General features: G+C 44.1%; 1 protein-coding gene across 3 annotated transcripts in view; it reads right to left on the bottom strand.

Moving 5' to 3' along the window:
* Window positions 1-380: 380 nt before the first annotated feature.
* Pcyt1a (phosphate cytidylyltransferase 1, choline, alpha isoform) overlaps window positions 381-17,372 on the bottom strand; it is a 44,145-nt gene continuing 27,153 nt past the window's right edge. For all 3 annotated transcript variants that reach the window (NM_009981.4, NM_001163159.1, NM_001163160.1), the window contains exons 4-9: window positions 13,329-13,445; window positions 12,264-12,415; window positions 8,928-9,006; window positions 8,226-8,368; window positions 5,207-5,395; window positions 381-4,149 (exon numbers count right to left, since the gene is read on the bottom strand). In NM_009981.4, the coding sequence (NP_034111.1) occupies window positions 3,943-4,149; window positions 5,207-5,395; window positions 8,226-8,368; window positions 8,928-9,006; window positions 12,264-12,415; window positions 13,329-13,445 (887 nt within the window). In that variant the 3' untranslated portion in view covers window positions 381-3,942. The remainder of the gene's footprint in view (window positions 4,150-5,206; window positions 5,396-8,225; window positions 8,369-8,927; window positions 9,007-12,263; window positions 12,416-13,328; window positions 13,446-17,372) is intronic.

Below are 17,372 nucleotides of genomic sequence, written 5' to 3'. Positions count from 1 at the left end.
AAGAGGAGAAGAGACATACATGGTTGATGTATGGTTTATCTGATATAAGAATGGGAGTAGACCTTAGCCGGGCACAACAGCACCAGCCCAGCTTCCCCAAGCTTGGCTCTGCACTGGAATCCTTCTCTCCTTAGGAGCATCAGTTGACTATTGGGAGGTCTGAGGTCCCTTTGTGCCAGCCTTTTGACTTTTCAGTAAGAACTGAAAAGTTTCTTTTGGGAACAGAACGCTCGTTAATATGGTAGCGATGCGGAGGTATTGATATTGAGGACAGAAAATTAGGACACAAAATCAAAGGAACTGAGAATACAAATAAAAGCCCCCAGTACTTAAAACATTACATACATGTATGTCTGGTCAAAACCACAGGAAATTGAAACACCAGGCAAAAACACATGGCCTTTATTTGGCTGAATGACAAAAGCCAATACAATTCTGCACAAAGTATTAGACAGTAACGTGAGACACTGAACTCGGAGGCAAACTCCCCATTGCACTGGTAATGTCATGGGTGACTCTTTCCAACAGTGTTTTCTGTTCAGGAGCCTTGATGCAAAACACTCAGCCAACCAACTCTAACTGTTCAGAACAGTCACTTTCTCCAATAGGGTGGAAGGAGCTCACTTCAAACCTAGTGAAACCCAACCTGGGTCATCTAAATGTTAATCCTGGCATTTCTGTTCTCTACCCCAATCTCCTGCCGACAAAAAGTTCTGGCAAACTTATTTCTTTTTTCTTTTAGGAGAGCTAACTTTTAATAGATTAAGTCCAAGAACATGTCCTACTTATTTTGAAAAATAGAAGCTAGGGACCACTCTTTATCCCATGATAATCTATTCTGAGAGAAAACAATCATTGTTATGACTTTGAAAAATACCTTTTAAAATACTTATATTGGTATGTTTTAAAAAAAATACCGTTAGTCTTAAAACATTGTTAAGGAAGCCTTCTTTGAACTGTGTGGGTTCAATTTCGACGCATATGCTGACAGAAATCTAGAAGGTATGGCTTAGGGGGATTAAACCAAAGCAAGAAACAGAATCGATTTTGGAAAGGAGTAAAAGGTTGATAAAGAACAGATTTCAAAGACAACAGGCTCCAGAACGTGAGTTACACAAGCGAACGTGGGCTGGAGACAGTGACAAAGCACTTAGAAGAGCCACTGTGGAGGGACATCCTAGACAGCTGGTCAGATGAGCGGCCTTAAGAATAACTAAGGTGCTGCTGAGAAAAGTGACCAGAAAGGTTCTCTCAGTATTTTTCTTGTCAGGATTCTCGACCTCAACTCCACCCCTTCCTCACTTTAGGGTCTCAGGCTTAGCTCCCAGGAGTGGCTGCCATGGCACTGGTGCTCCATTTCTACAGTCTCTAAGTGGCAACCTCTATTTTCAGCCTCCCGTCCATGCCAAGGTTAACTGTCACACTGGCTCCTCCTCAATACCAGCTCCAGGGCTCCTGTCTTCAAGCCTCCTCCTAAGGCACAGAGGCTATGAGGCCAAACAACTTACGGCTCTCCTGGCCCTTCCATGCTGCTTGCTTTCGTGTAGACTTGGGGAAACAGCTCTATAGCCCAGGTTGCACAAGAGGTGTGGACTACAGTCACAGCAACAGCGTTATACAGCTTACCCACATTTAACTAGATACACGTAGCCGACGGTGCGCTATGTCAGCAGCACCTTTTTCTAGCACCGAGGAGCACACTGACCCTCAAGTACCTAGCATGCAGCCACACCCACAGCATTTTTGCTTATGTCTAAACTATCTGAGAGTCAGAGTGTTAGGAGATAGTAAAGGTTGAATATGAGCATAGGCTAGTCCTAGCTGGGTTACATATCTTGTCAGCATAGACGCTCTCATGTTTGGGACCCAGACAGTAGACTTGAATGACTACATGGGGGAAAATCGCACATGAGCGGCTCCCTTTGCATTTCCACAGGGTACACCTGGGTGACATGCACTGAGAGAACAAGTAGGTGAGTGCCAGCAGTGACATCACCACCTCTGTATACCTGGGAGAATAAGGCAGAGAGAAACGGATCCCCGAAGAGAAGACTAAAGTAGAAAAGTTAAAGTGAGCCACACAGCAGTACATAATGTGAGAAAAGACTAATTTCAACAGGTTCAGAGAAAGGATTCCAGGCCAAGGCCATATGGGTCAGATCTGAGTGAAAGCAGCCCTTCATGAGGAGTTAGTTAGCAATGGCGTTTCCATGGGCCACTGGAACACGAGTGGGGCCTCTTTGCCCCTCTTCTCTGCTCAGCTTTGCCTGGGAAATAGTTTAGGAGCCTAGGTAGTTCTGCTGTGCAGGCGCTGTGTGGTGTTAGCCTCAGACCCTTAGGCAGTAGCACAGCTTCCACCAGAAAGTGTCCAGGGAGGACTGTAAATGCTCATAGTCCCAGCATGGACCAGTGAGGAGGTACAAGGAAAAAGAAAATGTGGTTTTCTTTGTTGAAAACAAGAAAGCTCCACCCCCACAAGGGGTATTTATGAGTGACAACTAGTAGGTCCTGGACATAAACAACTTTGCCCTAAATCCAGCTACAGGATAATGGATGGTGATGAACGTGCTGGGCCATGTAGTGACACGGGGTGCCAGGGGACTGCAAGCACCAGCTCCTGCTCAATAGTAAGTGTTGAGAGTCAGTACTCTTCCATTGGAAATTCTGTTTCCTCTTGGGGCCACCAGGCACAGGCAGACAAGAGGGCATGGACCTCTGTGTGCTAGCAGTTTTAACCCATGCCTGTTGCTTCTGGAAGAGCACTGGAGGAAGTCCCTGCTCGGTGCAGCTCTTGGAGCAAAGAGTCTCCATGTGATACTCTTTTGACCCAAGAATATTCTAAGACGAGCAAAGGTTGAGGAGAGTGTTTCAGAGATCAGTGTTTCCTGGTGCTTTTGCCTGCATGCTCTGTGAAAGTCTAAGTGCTGAATATGGCAATAGGCAACACGGATCAATGAATAGGTCAAGGGCAAGCAGCAAACACTTACAAAGCATCCTTTGTACAAAGCTGGGCGCAGTGCTGAGAGGGCAGCTGCAGGCTGAGGAACGCATGCCCAGCAGAAACAACCTCAACTGCCCTTGTACTAGACTGAGTTTATCCCACTCCTCTCTCCAATCACAGTAGCCCTCAAAATGTCCCTTCCTTTACAGGTGGGGTGCAGGAAAGAGATTGACAAGAGCTCCCAAATAATTGGGCAACAGGATTTTCTGAGAAGATGAACACAGCAGAAAAACTGCAGTAGATGCTCTGTGGTTTGGTTTCATCCCCATCAGTGTCTTCATGGACCCCATTGGGTCCAACAAGAAACTCCTCAGGGAGTAAGAAAAGTTAGGCTCAGATCTCTTCCCTCCCACAGCCACGCTGACACATGGGCCGGCAGGACACTCAGGGAATCTGGAGCTAATTCAGCTTTGAGATTTTTTTTTTTTAGGGAAGTTAAAATTATGATAGTCCCCAAATTGGCCATTAGCATGGCTCCCTGTTTGAAGGATCTGGCAAGCCACTTTGCTTCAGAACAGAAGGCAAGCACTAGTGTTCAGGAAAAAAGGCCTCTGGGCATTCCACGCTTCCTTCTTCTGCCCATTCCTCAGGGGCAAAAAATTAGTTCTACTTACTATATTTGAAAGACTACTTTTTAAAAAAAATTGATAAAAATGACAATTTCCCTGTCAAGATTACATGAGCATAAACAGTAAAGCAAAGTTCTGGGGAGGGAAGATGGATGCAGAGCAGGCTTCTAAGGTATGGGCAGCCTCCTTGGTGTGGCTGAGAATGTCTCAGGGCATGGGCTGTTTTGGTTCCCCATTCCCAGGTCCTCTTGCCCCGGTTGTCTTTTCTTTGTAGATGTCCTTAGGTTTAGTGTTGGGATCACAAAATGGAATTCGACAGAGAGCTTCTGGAGGTGATGGGCAGTGGGGGAGAGAGGGAACAGGGATGAAAAGTTAGTCCTCTTCATCCTCGCTGATGTCACAGGTCACAGCCCTGCACCTAGAAAGACTTGCTGGGGAGGAAGATGGGGAAGTCTTGCCAGAGAAGGGCCACCGAAAGGAGGGGGAGGGGGAGCGCTCATGAGTAGGGCTGCTGCTGGGGCTCTGCTTGGGACTGATGGCCTGCAGCATCCGACCTTTTCCCTCCTTCAGCATGTGCTTCTGGGGAGGAGACCAAAAGGAAGAGTTAGAAGATACCTACAGCCCCCACGGCCACCACTGGAGCCTCTGAAACCTCAAATTACTATGGCTCTCTCTGCAATTATTTCTCATTGCTGTGATCAAAGCTATGGTCTCAAGCATTCTAATCTCAAACACTCTGCCACTGACTTGTTCCCCTAGCCCCTGATGTGCTAACGTGACTCCAGAAGAGAGGAGGGCGTAACTGTGTCCTAGGCGGTCTCCACCTGCTCACAAGTTAGCCCAGCCTTGACTTCTGTCAGAGGCATCTAAGGGCTACTTAGTGTGCAGTCCAAACGCCAGCAAAAACAAAGGCTCACTAGTGGAGTTCTTTATTTGGTTTGAGAACACTCATCTATTCCTCAGGACAGATCCCCTCACGGGGACCCATAGCAGATACTCAGAGAGGAAGCTTTCTCTACCTGTTCTCTGTTTTTCCTTCTTTTCAATATAAACCAAAACATACAAGTTGTCAAGGCTGATAAAGCAGCTGACAACATTACTAGGAAATATGTAACTATATTTGATAACTTGTTAATTTTGATCTTCCTTTCTGCTCAAAGATTCTCTATTTCTTTCCACTTCACAGCATTGCAATTCTCTTGAATTCACTTGTTTATCGACTGGAGGCTGAAGCTATTAGTATTACAAGTTCAAGACCAGCCTGGGCTACACACGTAGCTCAAGGCCAGTTTAGGCCTTAGGGAGACCCTGTCTCAAAATAATAAATAAGCCTGGTACAGTGGCACACACCATTAATCCCTGCAGTTGATAGATAGAGACAGGAAGAGTGAGTTCTAGGCCAGCCTATTCTACACTGCATGTTTCAAGCCAACCAAGGCTACCTAGTGAGTTCTAGTCTCAAAAAAATAATAAATAAACCAACCAACAAATATAGGGCTGCAGATGTAGCTCAGTGGTAGAGTGCTTGATAGCATGTGTACTCTGCCCTGGGTTCAATGCCAGTATAGCAGGAACAAAAAGCAGCCCCCTTCCCTTCCCTAACATTCCCTCAAGTGTCAGGAAGAAAGGCTCGCACCAGTGCTCCTTCTGGACCAAACATTTCCAGGAAACTTCCAATGAACTCTCGGGACTTCTCCTCCCACTTCTGGATGAGGTCGATGCTCTTCTCTTCCACCTTCTGCACAAACTCTTTTGACTTTTCCTCCACATCTTTCACTTTCTTCTTTACTTTATCAACTCGTTCTTGCAAGTGGTATTTCTTCTCCTAGACAGGAGACAAATGAATTGTAAGAACTAGTACCCAGGCTGAGTGATGGCTTAGAGGCTGAGTACATCCTGCACCTCTGGAGAGCCCGAGTTTGATTGACAGCATGACCTTCAGATGGCTCCCTCCTACTTGTATGTGCAGCTCCTGAGAGCTCTAACACCTCTGCCCCCACAGGCACGTGTACTCACATGCACATAACCACAGACATACACATAATTTACAAAAAATAATAATATTAATTTATAAAAAGAATACCCAACTTGACTTTGCCTACCATAAAAGAGAGAAAAATTTGGCTACTGTTTTCAAAATTACAAATTCTGCTTTGCTTAATCTGCTCTGTTGTTTATTTAGCATAATAACAGGAAAAATAATCTCTGGCTAGCCAGTCACCTTATATGAAAGTGTGGTGATTCTAACTATGACAGTGAGGGCAGAAATAGATTAGCATGCAACCAAAGGAAGTCAAGGTTGTCAAGATAAATCTAATATAACGACATAGAGATATATCCAATAAGGCTCTTTCAAATGGAAGAGTGCATGCACAAGATCATCACACAGCAATTCCAAGAAGCAAATAGGCCAGAGTCGAAACAGAAATACTAGATCCTTAATTAATTCATGACATTGGATACCCCATCACTAGCTCATTCCATGATTTTAGATAAACTGACTTTCATTGTGTGTGTGTGTGTGTGTGTGTGTGTGTGTGTGTGAAGGCATCACATGTCTTCTTTAATTAACCACTCTCCCTCTTATTTTTCTGAGACAGGGTCTCTCACTGAACCTGGAGCTCACCAGGTCTACTAGGCTGGCCGGCCACTGGGTTCCTGGGATCTTCCTGTCTTAGAGGATGCGCTGTCACACCTAGCTTTTGACATAGGTGCTGCGGATCAGAACTCAGGTCATTACTTGCATGGCAGCCACTCTACCAACCAAGCCATCTTCTCAGTCCATGTTTTGCCTTTTATAAGTTGGAGATCTGCTTGCTCATTTGCAAAATGGCAAAGAGTTGGTCCTGCCAACATCCCTAAACATTAGTGTAAAATGGTATAAATGCTCTAATGGAGAAGAAGTGATATTTAGTCAAATGTAAAGCACTATATTGCCTGAACATGCTGGCACTTGCCAGGTAACCCCAGTACTCAGGAGGCCAAGGCAGGAAGATCACAAGTTCCAGGTCAGTCTGGGCTACAACTTGAAAGGTTTTTATTAAAAACACAAAACAATGCAAAAAAAAAAAAAAAAGTAGTTTCTTAATTTCTCAACCATAAGGAAGAAAGAGGCATGCAGGTTGCACAAGATAACAAGATAAAGGGTGGGGGGAAGGGGGGGGGAAACAGAGCGGGGACCATTTGGTTTTGGTTTTCCCCTTTCTTTTTTTGTCGTTGTCTGGGCACCACATGTGCTCTAGCATTGTGAGCTGCCACGTGGGTGCTGGGAATAGAAGAGCAGCCAGTGTTCTTAACTCCTGAGCCATCTCTCTATCCTCTTTCTGTTTTATGAGACAGTCTTGCTATGTAGCTTAGATTAGCCTCAAATCTGAAATCCTCCTGACTCAGCCTTCTAAAATGGGATTATAGGGATGCACACTTGGCTCACCTTACCTTTTTTTCTTGTTTGCGTTTTTTTTTTTCCCCCAAGACAGGGTTTCTCTGTATAGTCCTGGCTGTCCTGGAACTCACTTTGTAGACCAGGCTGGCCTCGAACTCAGAAATCTGCCTTCCTCTGCCTCCCGAGTGCTGGGATTAAAGGCGTGCACCACCACGCCCTGCTCTTGTTTGTGTTTTAACACAGGGTCTCCTATGTAGCCCTGGTTGACCTGAAACCTTCAATTTGAAGTGGTCCTCCTGCCTTTGCCTCCCAAATCGTGGGATGATGGGATGGACCACTAAGCCCTATTCTGGTTTATCTAATTCTTTCACAGAGCTGGGAACAAGCAAAGGGTTTGGGTAAATAATTATTGCATACAATATAGTTAGTAGGTTTGCTCTGTTTAAATCAACCTTATTGAAACATTATTTATATATACAATTAACATCTTTCCTAAAAGGCAATATTAATCAAAAGTACCTGTGTGGTTTTGTGTGTTTGTGTGTGTGTGTGTGTGTGTGTGTGTGTGTGTGTGTGTGTGTGTGTGTGTGTGTGTGAGACAGGACTTGCTAAATAGCCCATGTGGAGAAACTATATATCAAATGCTGTATGTCACTAGCCATATAGGGAGAGATCTGTAGTTTTCATTTTATTCTCAAAAGAACACATAATTTAAAAAAAAAAAAAAGCAAAACCAGTTAAGAGCCACTCTTCATTTGACATAGTGTGCTTGCTATATAACTTATACTTCTGTTGTTCTTTTGAGGCAGAGTGTCACTAAGGCTGGCCTCAAAATTCTGATCCTCTTTCCTCCAGTCCTTTCACTAGAACAGATGTATCTATGCTGGGATTATAGGCATGCATAATTATATATTCCTATTTGTTAAATTGCTTTGTATGTCTTTTTTTTCCTTTCCTTTTATTTTTAAAGACAGGATCTCACTGTGCAGCCCTACCCATCCTGGAACACACAGAGATCTGCCTGTCTCTGCTTCTGAACACTGGGATTAAAGGTGCCACCACCATGCCTGTCCTTGTATCCATATGTTGATATTATGACATTAGACCGTGAGGACAGAGCCTGCCTTTGTGCTATACTCTTTATAAGAGACATGAGGTAGCTCTGGGGAATGACAATCTCACAGCACACTGAAAAGTGAGCTCAGAGCACACAGCACGAGAAGCACATGTGCCCTACAGCGGCAGGGAGCTATGGGGCGAGGCTGTAACTCACGTTGATAAAGCTGACATTGAGCTCCTTGGCAGTGTAGCCCCTCTGTAGGTTCCGTCTTGCATACACATCATAGTCACGGACAATGCGGGTGATGATGTCTGATGTGGAGATACCTTCTGTCCTCTGTGTGGGAGCAAACATGCCTAAAGAAAAACACAAACAGACAAAAACTGTGATGTCCTGCCACATCAAAGGCAGAGGCAGGTGGATCTCTGTAAGTTCAAAGCTAGCCTGGCCTTCACAGTGAGTTCCAAGACAGAATTTTTCTTTTTAGGAAAAGGAAAGGAAAGGAAAGGAAAGGAAAGGAAAGGAAAGGAAAGGAAAGGAAAGGAAAGGAAAGGAAAGGAAAGGAAAGGAAAGGAAAGGAAAAGGAAAGGAAAAGGAAAGGAAAAAGCAGACTCTGTTATTACTATAGGAGAACTCTAGAGATCCTGACACCCAAGGGACAGAATGAAAGACTAGAAGGAGGCACAGGGTATTGCTTATCCTAGAAAAATATAGAACTTGTCCTAAAATTAAAGAGATGTTTAAATCAAGAATCAACAAATGTTGAGGCTATGCTCACTTACAATGTTGTCCACAGTTTGACCAGAAAAATGTTAAATATCTCAGTATCACATTTTCCACTGGCAGCAGGGCCATGGCTGAATCTCCATAGTCGCCCAAGACCCCACAGAGTGGAGCTGGGCGTGGCTCACTCACCTGCGTCCTTGATGTGCTTATACACATCATCGCTCCCTGCAGAAGAATAGGGGATGTCGTCATGGGCGACAAAATCAATCTGAAAACAAGAAAACTTCATTTTAAACCCCAGGATAACTGCCATTTGGAAAGAACCTGTAAATATTCTTGAGCTCAGAAAAAGGGAAACTGGCAGGGGCTATGCCTCAGAACAACCTTTTCTCTGTACTTTTTGCTTGGTTCACACATTTTATAATCTTCAGAAACTACCAACCTGATCATTTATGGCTTATGGCAAACACAGGAAGTCTACAGGTTTCTTCTCTAGCTATTTCTCTCTAGCCTAAGAGAAGTGCTACCTTCCCTTTGTACAGTCAGCACGCTGTGGTCAGGGGGACCCGGGGGCATCTGGGAAGCCAGAGCCTAGAAAGAAGGGAATCACCCTGTCCTCCCAGGTCTATAACAATGGGTCACATTAAGGCTTCTAAAAGCATGAAGGATTTGGTTACTGTTTAATTAACTGCTTCTTCTCTCAGCTCCTGAGAAAAGGGGAATTTAAAAATTACCACTCAACCAAACCTATCCCCCCAGAACAGGACAGCAAAGACAAGACTTAGTGGGAAGCAAGCTGCGTGGTTGAGATTTACTGCTTACAAGGGGAAAGAGGATGTTGCAAGTTCTTCTCCCACACCCCTACCCAGGCCAGCTGTGCTGAGAGAGTGACGCTGCCTGTCACCTTTGGTACCACTGTTAAGTGCCGATGGAGGACTGGTGAGATGGCTCAGCAGGTGAAGGCTGGGCTTACCTCCAGTTCTGTCCGTGAGAGGACTGACTTCCACAAGGTGTTCTCTAACCTTCCCATGTGTGCTATGCCCCCACCCCACACACACAGAATAGTAAATACAATGTGGTAAACAGTTACAGTAAATCTACACTGTCTGCTTCAGATGCACAGCGGCTGTCACTCTTCCTGCCTGCCGCACTCAACAATTCTCCTGCAACAATTCCACACCCATGCAGAGACGTGACAATGTGCACACTGGCTTTTCAAGCTTGAAGGTCTCTAACTAGGGTAATAAATCCATCTCTCAGTTGGACGTGGTGGCGCACGCCTTTAATCCCAGCACTCGGGAGGCAGAGGCAGGCAGATTTCTGAGTTCAAGGCCAGCCTGGTCTACAAAGTGAGTTCCAAGACAGCCAGGGCTACACAGAGAAACCCTGTCTCGAAAACCAAAAAAACCAAAAAACCGGAAAAAAAAAAAAAAAAAAAAAAAAAAACCCAAAAAAATAAATCCATCTCTCTCTCTCTTTTTAAAAGATCTATTTATTTATTATATACAGTGTTCTGCACATATATCTGCATGTCAGAAGAGGGCACCAGATCTCATTACAGATGGTTGTGAGCTACCATGTGGTTGCTCAGGGTCTCTGGAAGAGCAATCAGTGCTCTCAACCTCTGAGTCATCTCTCTAGCCCTAAATCCATTTCTTTAAAGCCCACCCTTGTAGAAGGCATGCTTTATGTGGGAGAACTCAAAGGCCCCTGGGAGTTTTAAAATAATTATTTACTTCTTAAATAAGAGTAAAAACACCCTTGGTTTCTGATTGCACACAATTCCTAGCCCCAAATCAAAGCTGAAAGTAAAATTAACATAAGAAAACATGCAGGCTGGTGAGATGGCTCAGGGGGTAAGAGCACTGATTGCTCTTCTCAAGGTCCTGAGTTCAAATCCCAGCAATCACATGGTGGCTCACAACCAGCTGTAATGAGATCTGACACTCTCTTCTGGTGTGTCTAGAGACAGCTATAGTGTGCTTATTTATAATAATAAATAAATCTCTGGGCCGCAGGGAGCAGGGACTGAGCAAGTGGAGTTGACCGGAGCGAGCGGGGCTGACCAAGTGGGCAGAGGTCCTAAAAATTCAATTCCCAACAACCACATGAAGGCTCACAACCACCTGTACAGCTACAGTGTACTTACATACATAAAATAAATAAATAAACAAATCTTTTAGAAAATGCACTATTTCTTAAAATGTGAAGCTTTCCTCTTTTTAATTTATTTTTTGTTTTTTAAAAGGTTTTGTTTTAGCCGGGCGTGGTGGCACACGCCTTTAATCTCAGCACTCAGGAGGCAGAGGCAGGCGGATTTCTGAGTTCTAGGCCAGCCTGGTCTACAAAGTGAGTTCCAGGACAGCCAGGGCTTTACAGAGAAACCCTGTCTCAAAAAAACCAAAAAAGGTTTTGTTTTTATATTTTGTATATGCATGAGTGTGTTGCCTGGTTTGTGTTTATGCAACACATGTATGTCTGTGTCCCTGGAATCCATGGAGGCCAGGAGGTGCTGGATCCTCTGGGACTGGAGTTACACTCTTGTGAACTACCATGTGGGTGTTGGAAACCAACCCCAGGTCCTGTGCAAGAATAGAAAGTGCTCTTAATCACAGAGTTATTATTTGTATGTGCATGTACATGTGTGTGTGTGTACACGTACATGTATGTACCAGTGCCTATGGAGCCTGGAAGACATTGGAAGCCCTGAAGCTGGAATTACAAGCCTCTGAAAGCCACCCCGTGTGGGTGCGGGGAACATTCTGGCCTTTGAAAGGATGAAAGCACTCCTAACTGTTGAGCATCTCTCCATCTCTTGGCCTCCTTGAGACAAGGTCTTTGTTATGTAGCTCAAGCTGGCCTCAAACTTTCCTGCTTCAGTCCCTTGGCTTTAGAATATAAACATATTTTTTTACATTTATTTTGTATGTGTTCATTTGTTCATACATTTGTGTATGTAGGCCAGGGGACAACTTGCAGGAGTTAAGATCTCATCTGGACCCAGCATGTGGGTCCAGGGTTCAACTTTAGGTCATCAAGCCAGGCACCAACTAACTGCCTCTCCCTGCTGAGCCACCTTACTAACCCAGAGAGATAAGCTTCATGTGTAAGCCTAGAACTATGAATAGACCAGAGATTGCCACACCATAAAAGGAGGACACACCTATTGAGTGGGGAAAGCGTCTTGTAGTTAGACGGCTCATTTAAGTCCTGTAACAGTAACCTGGAGCTCATTGTTCAGTCTCTCTGCACCTTGTTCTCCATGTGTAAATGGAGATACTAACTATCCCCACAGGGCAGCTGTGGGAAGCAACTAGAACACAGTGACAATAAAGTGCTTGTAAACCATCAGATCTCACATAAATGTCAGCAGTGGCCACTATTATAGTAATAACACAGTCGTCATCTCTATGTGAAACTTACATAGAAGGCATAAATGAAGTATAACAAATGGAAAACCAGCCTTCTCCCCCAAACAGTGAGGGGGTGTTGGAACTAGGAATGATTACTTGCGGCCAGTCTTACCCGGTGCTCTGCCAGGAACTCAGGCGTCAGAGTCCAGGGGGCGTTCCGCACCACCTCGTCCACGTAGCGGCAGTGCTGCACGGCGTCATAGCGCTCATTCTCGTTCATCACAGTGAAGCCCTTGAAGTTGTGCGTTAGCTCATCACTGCAGACTGCATCACAGCATCACACAGTTGTAAGTCAAGGTCCCTGTCTAACCCTCCTCGTCAACAACCCTTCCCATCGTCTCCTACTTTCTAGGTCTGTGACAATGCCTACCCCATCTTCAACCAATATGGAGAAGGATCTTCTGTATGTACCTCAGCCTGGGTGACAATGTCCTTCCTAATCTAAGACTAACCTTCAGGATTAACACTTGCTATAGTAAGGCTCACACTTTTGAAAAGGGTAAAATATGGAACTCAGATCTTGACTTTGAAATGAGCCCGCTCTGTATTTCTACACCAGTGAGGGTTTTAAAACTGTATTGGAGCTGGAGAGATCTCTCCGCAGCTAAGAGCTGGCTGCTCTTATAAACTACCTGAGCTTGATTCCCAGCACCGACATGGTGGCTCCCGACTGTCTGTAACTCCAGTCCCATGGGATCTGATACCTTCTCTAGTTTCCTTGGGCACCAGGCACATGTGGTACAGAAACACACATGAAGACCAACCAACAAACAAAAACCCACCCATATACATAAAATAAAAATTTTAATGTTTTCTTTCCTATTTTCATTTTATAAGATTGGAATTGACCATATAGCATTTGCTTGACAGAATTTTCTTTTGTTGATTCAAAATTGATGCAGCAAAGTCCAGACGCAGTGTTTTTAAGTAGACAACTGGATGAATGCAGCTACGGTATACAACTGTAGACCCTCAGCTGCGAACAGCGAGATCATCTAGGACTTCAGTGAGCCTGTCCTACACAGACTGAATCTAAGACAGAAACTTCATTCCTTTAGTAAAGGAGACCCGGGCCAAACACACAAACAGGAGGGAAATTACTCTTTTTCTGGACGACCCTTAAAGCCGATGGATGGTTTCTTACCTCCCACAATTAGATACGTATTAGGTTTCTTACCTCCCACAATTAGATACGTATTAGGGAAAAGGTTCTTTGCTTGCATCAGAGCCCGGGCATGACCAGAGTGAAACAAGTCAAATATTCCATCCGCATAAACTCTCACAGGCCGCTCACCTAAATCCAAACAAAAAAACTCATTACAAAAACATATTTACTCAGTGCCTCACACCTGACAAACTCAAATAGCACTGTGTGACTTTCATTCTAACAGAGCCTCTCTTGTTAGATGTTCTCTAGGACCAGGCATGGTGACACAGCCATGTAACCTCAGCCAGTTTGGAAGCAGAGGCAGTAAGATTACCAAATTCAAGGCCAGCTTGAACTACAGATCAAGTCAAAGCCAGTCTGGACAACGTAATAAGAGCCTGTCTCAAAATAAAAGTAAAAAGAGTCTGGTATATAACCCTACTGAGATATAAATACACATATGCATATGTACATGTGTATATATACATATATATATTTCAATATACATCTCATATGTATATATAGTGTAGAGGCTTTGAATAAGGCCCTAAGTTCAGTGCCTACTTCTATTAAATATAAAACATAAACATGAGCCATTTTACTAATTGTTTTATAGTCCAACTGTACAGAGGATTGCCTGAACCAAACACAAGAAGGCCCAAAGACTAAGGTATTATTCCCTTAGTAAAGGTGGCGACTTCTATCTCTGATATCTAGAATTTAGATTGCGGTCCATGTTTTTATATGGACTGAGTAGTTTTTCTTTAATGCCACCTAAGATATATTAAATATTTAGTCAATGAATACATATCCTGAACTTCAAAATCCTTGCCTTAAGAAAAGATGAACTTTTAATATATGTATGGAGGAGGTGTGTGCATGTAAATGCAAGTACCTATCCCAGAGGCATCCAACTGCCTGGAGCCAGACTCCTAGGCGACTGGGAACTGCCCACCATAGGTGCTGGGACCTGAACTGGGGTCTTTTAACCACTACACCATCTCTTCAGCTCCCTAACCCTCTCCCTGTAATTTACGACATTTCAGGTTTGTTTAAACAGAATGTAAAACTCCGCTCTGACTGCTAACATTCTCATTTTCAGTTTGCCTTGATTACTAATAAGTAACACTTTGCTTTGAAAATAAATCCTAGCTAGGCATGGTAAAGCATGTATTTAATACCAGTGCTTGGAAGGCCGAGACAAGCAGATCTTTTCCTTTTCCCATTAATTAGGATAAAAAAGAACTGTCTGTTGAGTTATTTGTAATAACTGTAGTGGCCTATGAAAAGAAAAGCCAGGAAATCATCTGCAAGTGCATGAGACCAATTCCAGGGTCAAATAAACATATTGCTCATTGTGTTTCAAATGAGCAAGTCCAGGAGCCTAAGGACACTAAAAGAGGAACTTATTTCACGGTGGCAGCAGAGGGCAGCAGTAGGAACATGGCCACCTCTTAAGGAAAGAAGGACCAGAGTCCCGTCTGATTGACAGAACTGAAGCCTGGAGACATACTTCTCCCCTTGTCCCGGGGGCTGTAAGCTTTGCACAGCAGTATCTCAGCCAGTGAGGTTTATCCAGGGCATGATTACTGCCAAATAAAACCTCTTGCCTGGTGGTGGTTGCGCATGCCTTTAATCCTACACTAAGAAGGCAGAGGCAGGCAGATTTCTTTGAGTTTGAAGACAGCAAAGGCTACAAAGAGAAAATCTGTCTCAAAAACACAGCACTAAAACAAAACAAATCAAAAAAGCCTCTTAAGGGCTGTGGATCAGGGAAAAGGAAAATGGTTGTCAAGAGGTTTGGATTTGGGCTGGAGAGATGGCTCAGTGGTTAAGAGCACTGACTTCTCTTCCAGAGGTCCTGTGTTCAATTCCCAACAACCACATGGTGGCTCACAACCCTCTGTAATGGGATCTGATACATTCTTCTGGTGTGTGTCTGAAGACAGCTATAGTGTACTCAAATAAATAAAAATAAATAAATCTTTTTTTTAAAAAGAGGTTTGGAATTTTTTAAAGATTTATTTATTTAATGTATGCGAGTACACTGTAGCTGTACAGATGGTTGTCAGCCTTCATGTGGTTCTTGGGAATTGAATTTTTAGGACCTCTGCTTGCTCCAGTCAACCCTGCTCACTCCAGTCGGCCCGCTCGCTCAGGCCCAAAGATTTATTTATTATTATACTATGTATAGTACAGGTACACTGTAGCTGGCTTGAAATACACCAGAAGAGGGCATCAGATCTCATTATTGAAGAGCAGTCAGTGCTCTTACCTGCTGAGCCATCTCGCCAGCCCAGAGGTTTAGATTTTTAAAATAGCTCTATCCATAAACATGTAATATTTAAACTGAGAAATCATACATTGCTGATAGGAACATAATTCAGCAACCTTTATCAAAGACAAATGGCAAATGCTTGGCTCCTTCGAGCCAGCCACTGTCACTCCAGGACACGGTCTTTCAGACATACTCTCACTGTGGCGTTGTTTGCAATAGCAAAGGTGTGGAGACAACACTTTACTGGAAAACTGAGCCCATGACATGGTGCAGGAGCCATAAGCTAGGTACTTGGACAGACACAAGAAGCTGATCGTCCTGGTTGCTGTTAAGAGAGACGTGATGGCGGGGAGACAGGCTGAGAGGAAGACTTCTCAATCTGCGTTCTTTCAGTGCTGTGGGTGCCACATCAGGTTATAATACAGGAAATACATTCTTACTGAAATTTTTGCTTTTATCTAGTATGTGTGTATGGGTATAAAAGAAAGAGACAGAGAGCAAGCATATGCAAGCACACCATGGAGACACATAGAGAACAGAGGACACTTGTGGGAGCCACTGTGTGGGGTCTGGGGACTGAACTCAGGCTGATGGGCTTGGCGGCAAGCTCCTTTACCTATGAATCAATCTTGCTGGCCCAAACATTAGAATTAAGTAAAACAGGACAATATAATAGAAAATAATAAGTGTGTTTCTTCCTTCCTTTGAGATAGGGTTTCTCTGTGTAGCTCTGGCTGTCCTGGAACTTACTCTGTAGATCAGGCTGGCCTGGAACTTACTCTGTAGATCAGGCTGGCCTCGAACTCAGCGAGATCCTCCAAGCCTCTGCCTCCGGAGTGCTGAGATTAAAGGTTTGTGCTGCTGCCACCTGCTGTGGTTTTCTTTTGATACTAAGAATTAAAAACCCAGGGATCCCTGCACCTGCTTTACCATGGAGCTATGGCATTGTCCTATTGATGTTTATTTACTATTGTCCTATAACGTAAAGGTTAGCTCAAGTTGTCAACCAGCTTCCTTCCTTTTTAAACTTGGTTTATTTACCTACAGGACAAAATAAAATAAAACGTGAGTTGAGAATCAGCTGAGCAGTGGTAGCTCATGGCTTTAATCCCAGTACTCCTGCAAAGGCAGGAGGATCTCTTGAGTTTAAGGTTAGCCTGGGTTTATAGAGTAAGTTCCAGGACAGCCCAGGTTACACAGAGGAAACCGTGTCTCGAAAACAAAACAACAACAACAAAAACCATGAGTTGTTTTTTTTATCTACTTTTAATCCAAGAATTCATGAAGAAACTAACACTGGGTTTTCTGAAGCAAGGCTTGAGGGGCTATGACACCCTTTTACTTGATCCTAAAAGGCAGACTAGACGGTAAAAGCTACGAACATATTGTAGAATAGCCACAGCAAAGCAAGGGGTGGTCTGGCCGAGTAATCACTGTCTAGGGAGGGAAAAGCGGAATGTTACTCAGGAAGACTATTTGCCAGCACAATAAAACACAGCTGACCTTTCCCAAGCAACACGCACCTACACTTCTGCAGTGCCCCTTCCAAGTGCTCCACCGCAGCAGTATCCTGAGGAAGGCCTCACCTCCAGGCTCTGAGGGGAGCAATACGCATGACCATTTTAGCCAAATGGTCAGAAGGGGTCACTGTTGCAAAAGTCTCCGGAGAAGCAAGCACCAATAAGCCACACCCTGATTGGCAACTGTCTCATCTTGTTGAGAGCAACTGCCAGTCACTCTCTGGTTATAAATAAGGTGGCTGCATTACTCTTGCTAAGCAAGCAGATGCCTTCCCC

The sequence above is a fragment of the Mus musculus genome, chromosome 16, assembly GCF_000001635.26.
Source record: "Mus musculus strain C57BL/6J chromosome 16, GRCm38.p6 C57BL/6J".
Classification (NCBI taxonomy): domain Eukaryota; kingdom Metazoa; phylum Chordata; class Mammalia; order Rodentia; family Muridae; genus Mus; species Mus musculus.
The sequence above is the reverse complement of the archived record's forward strand: the minus strand, read 5'-3'. Positions and strand labels throughout refer to the sequence as shown.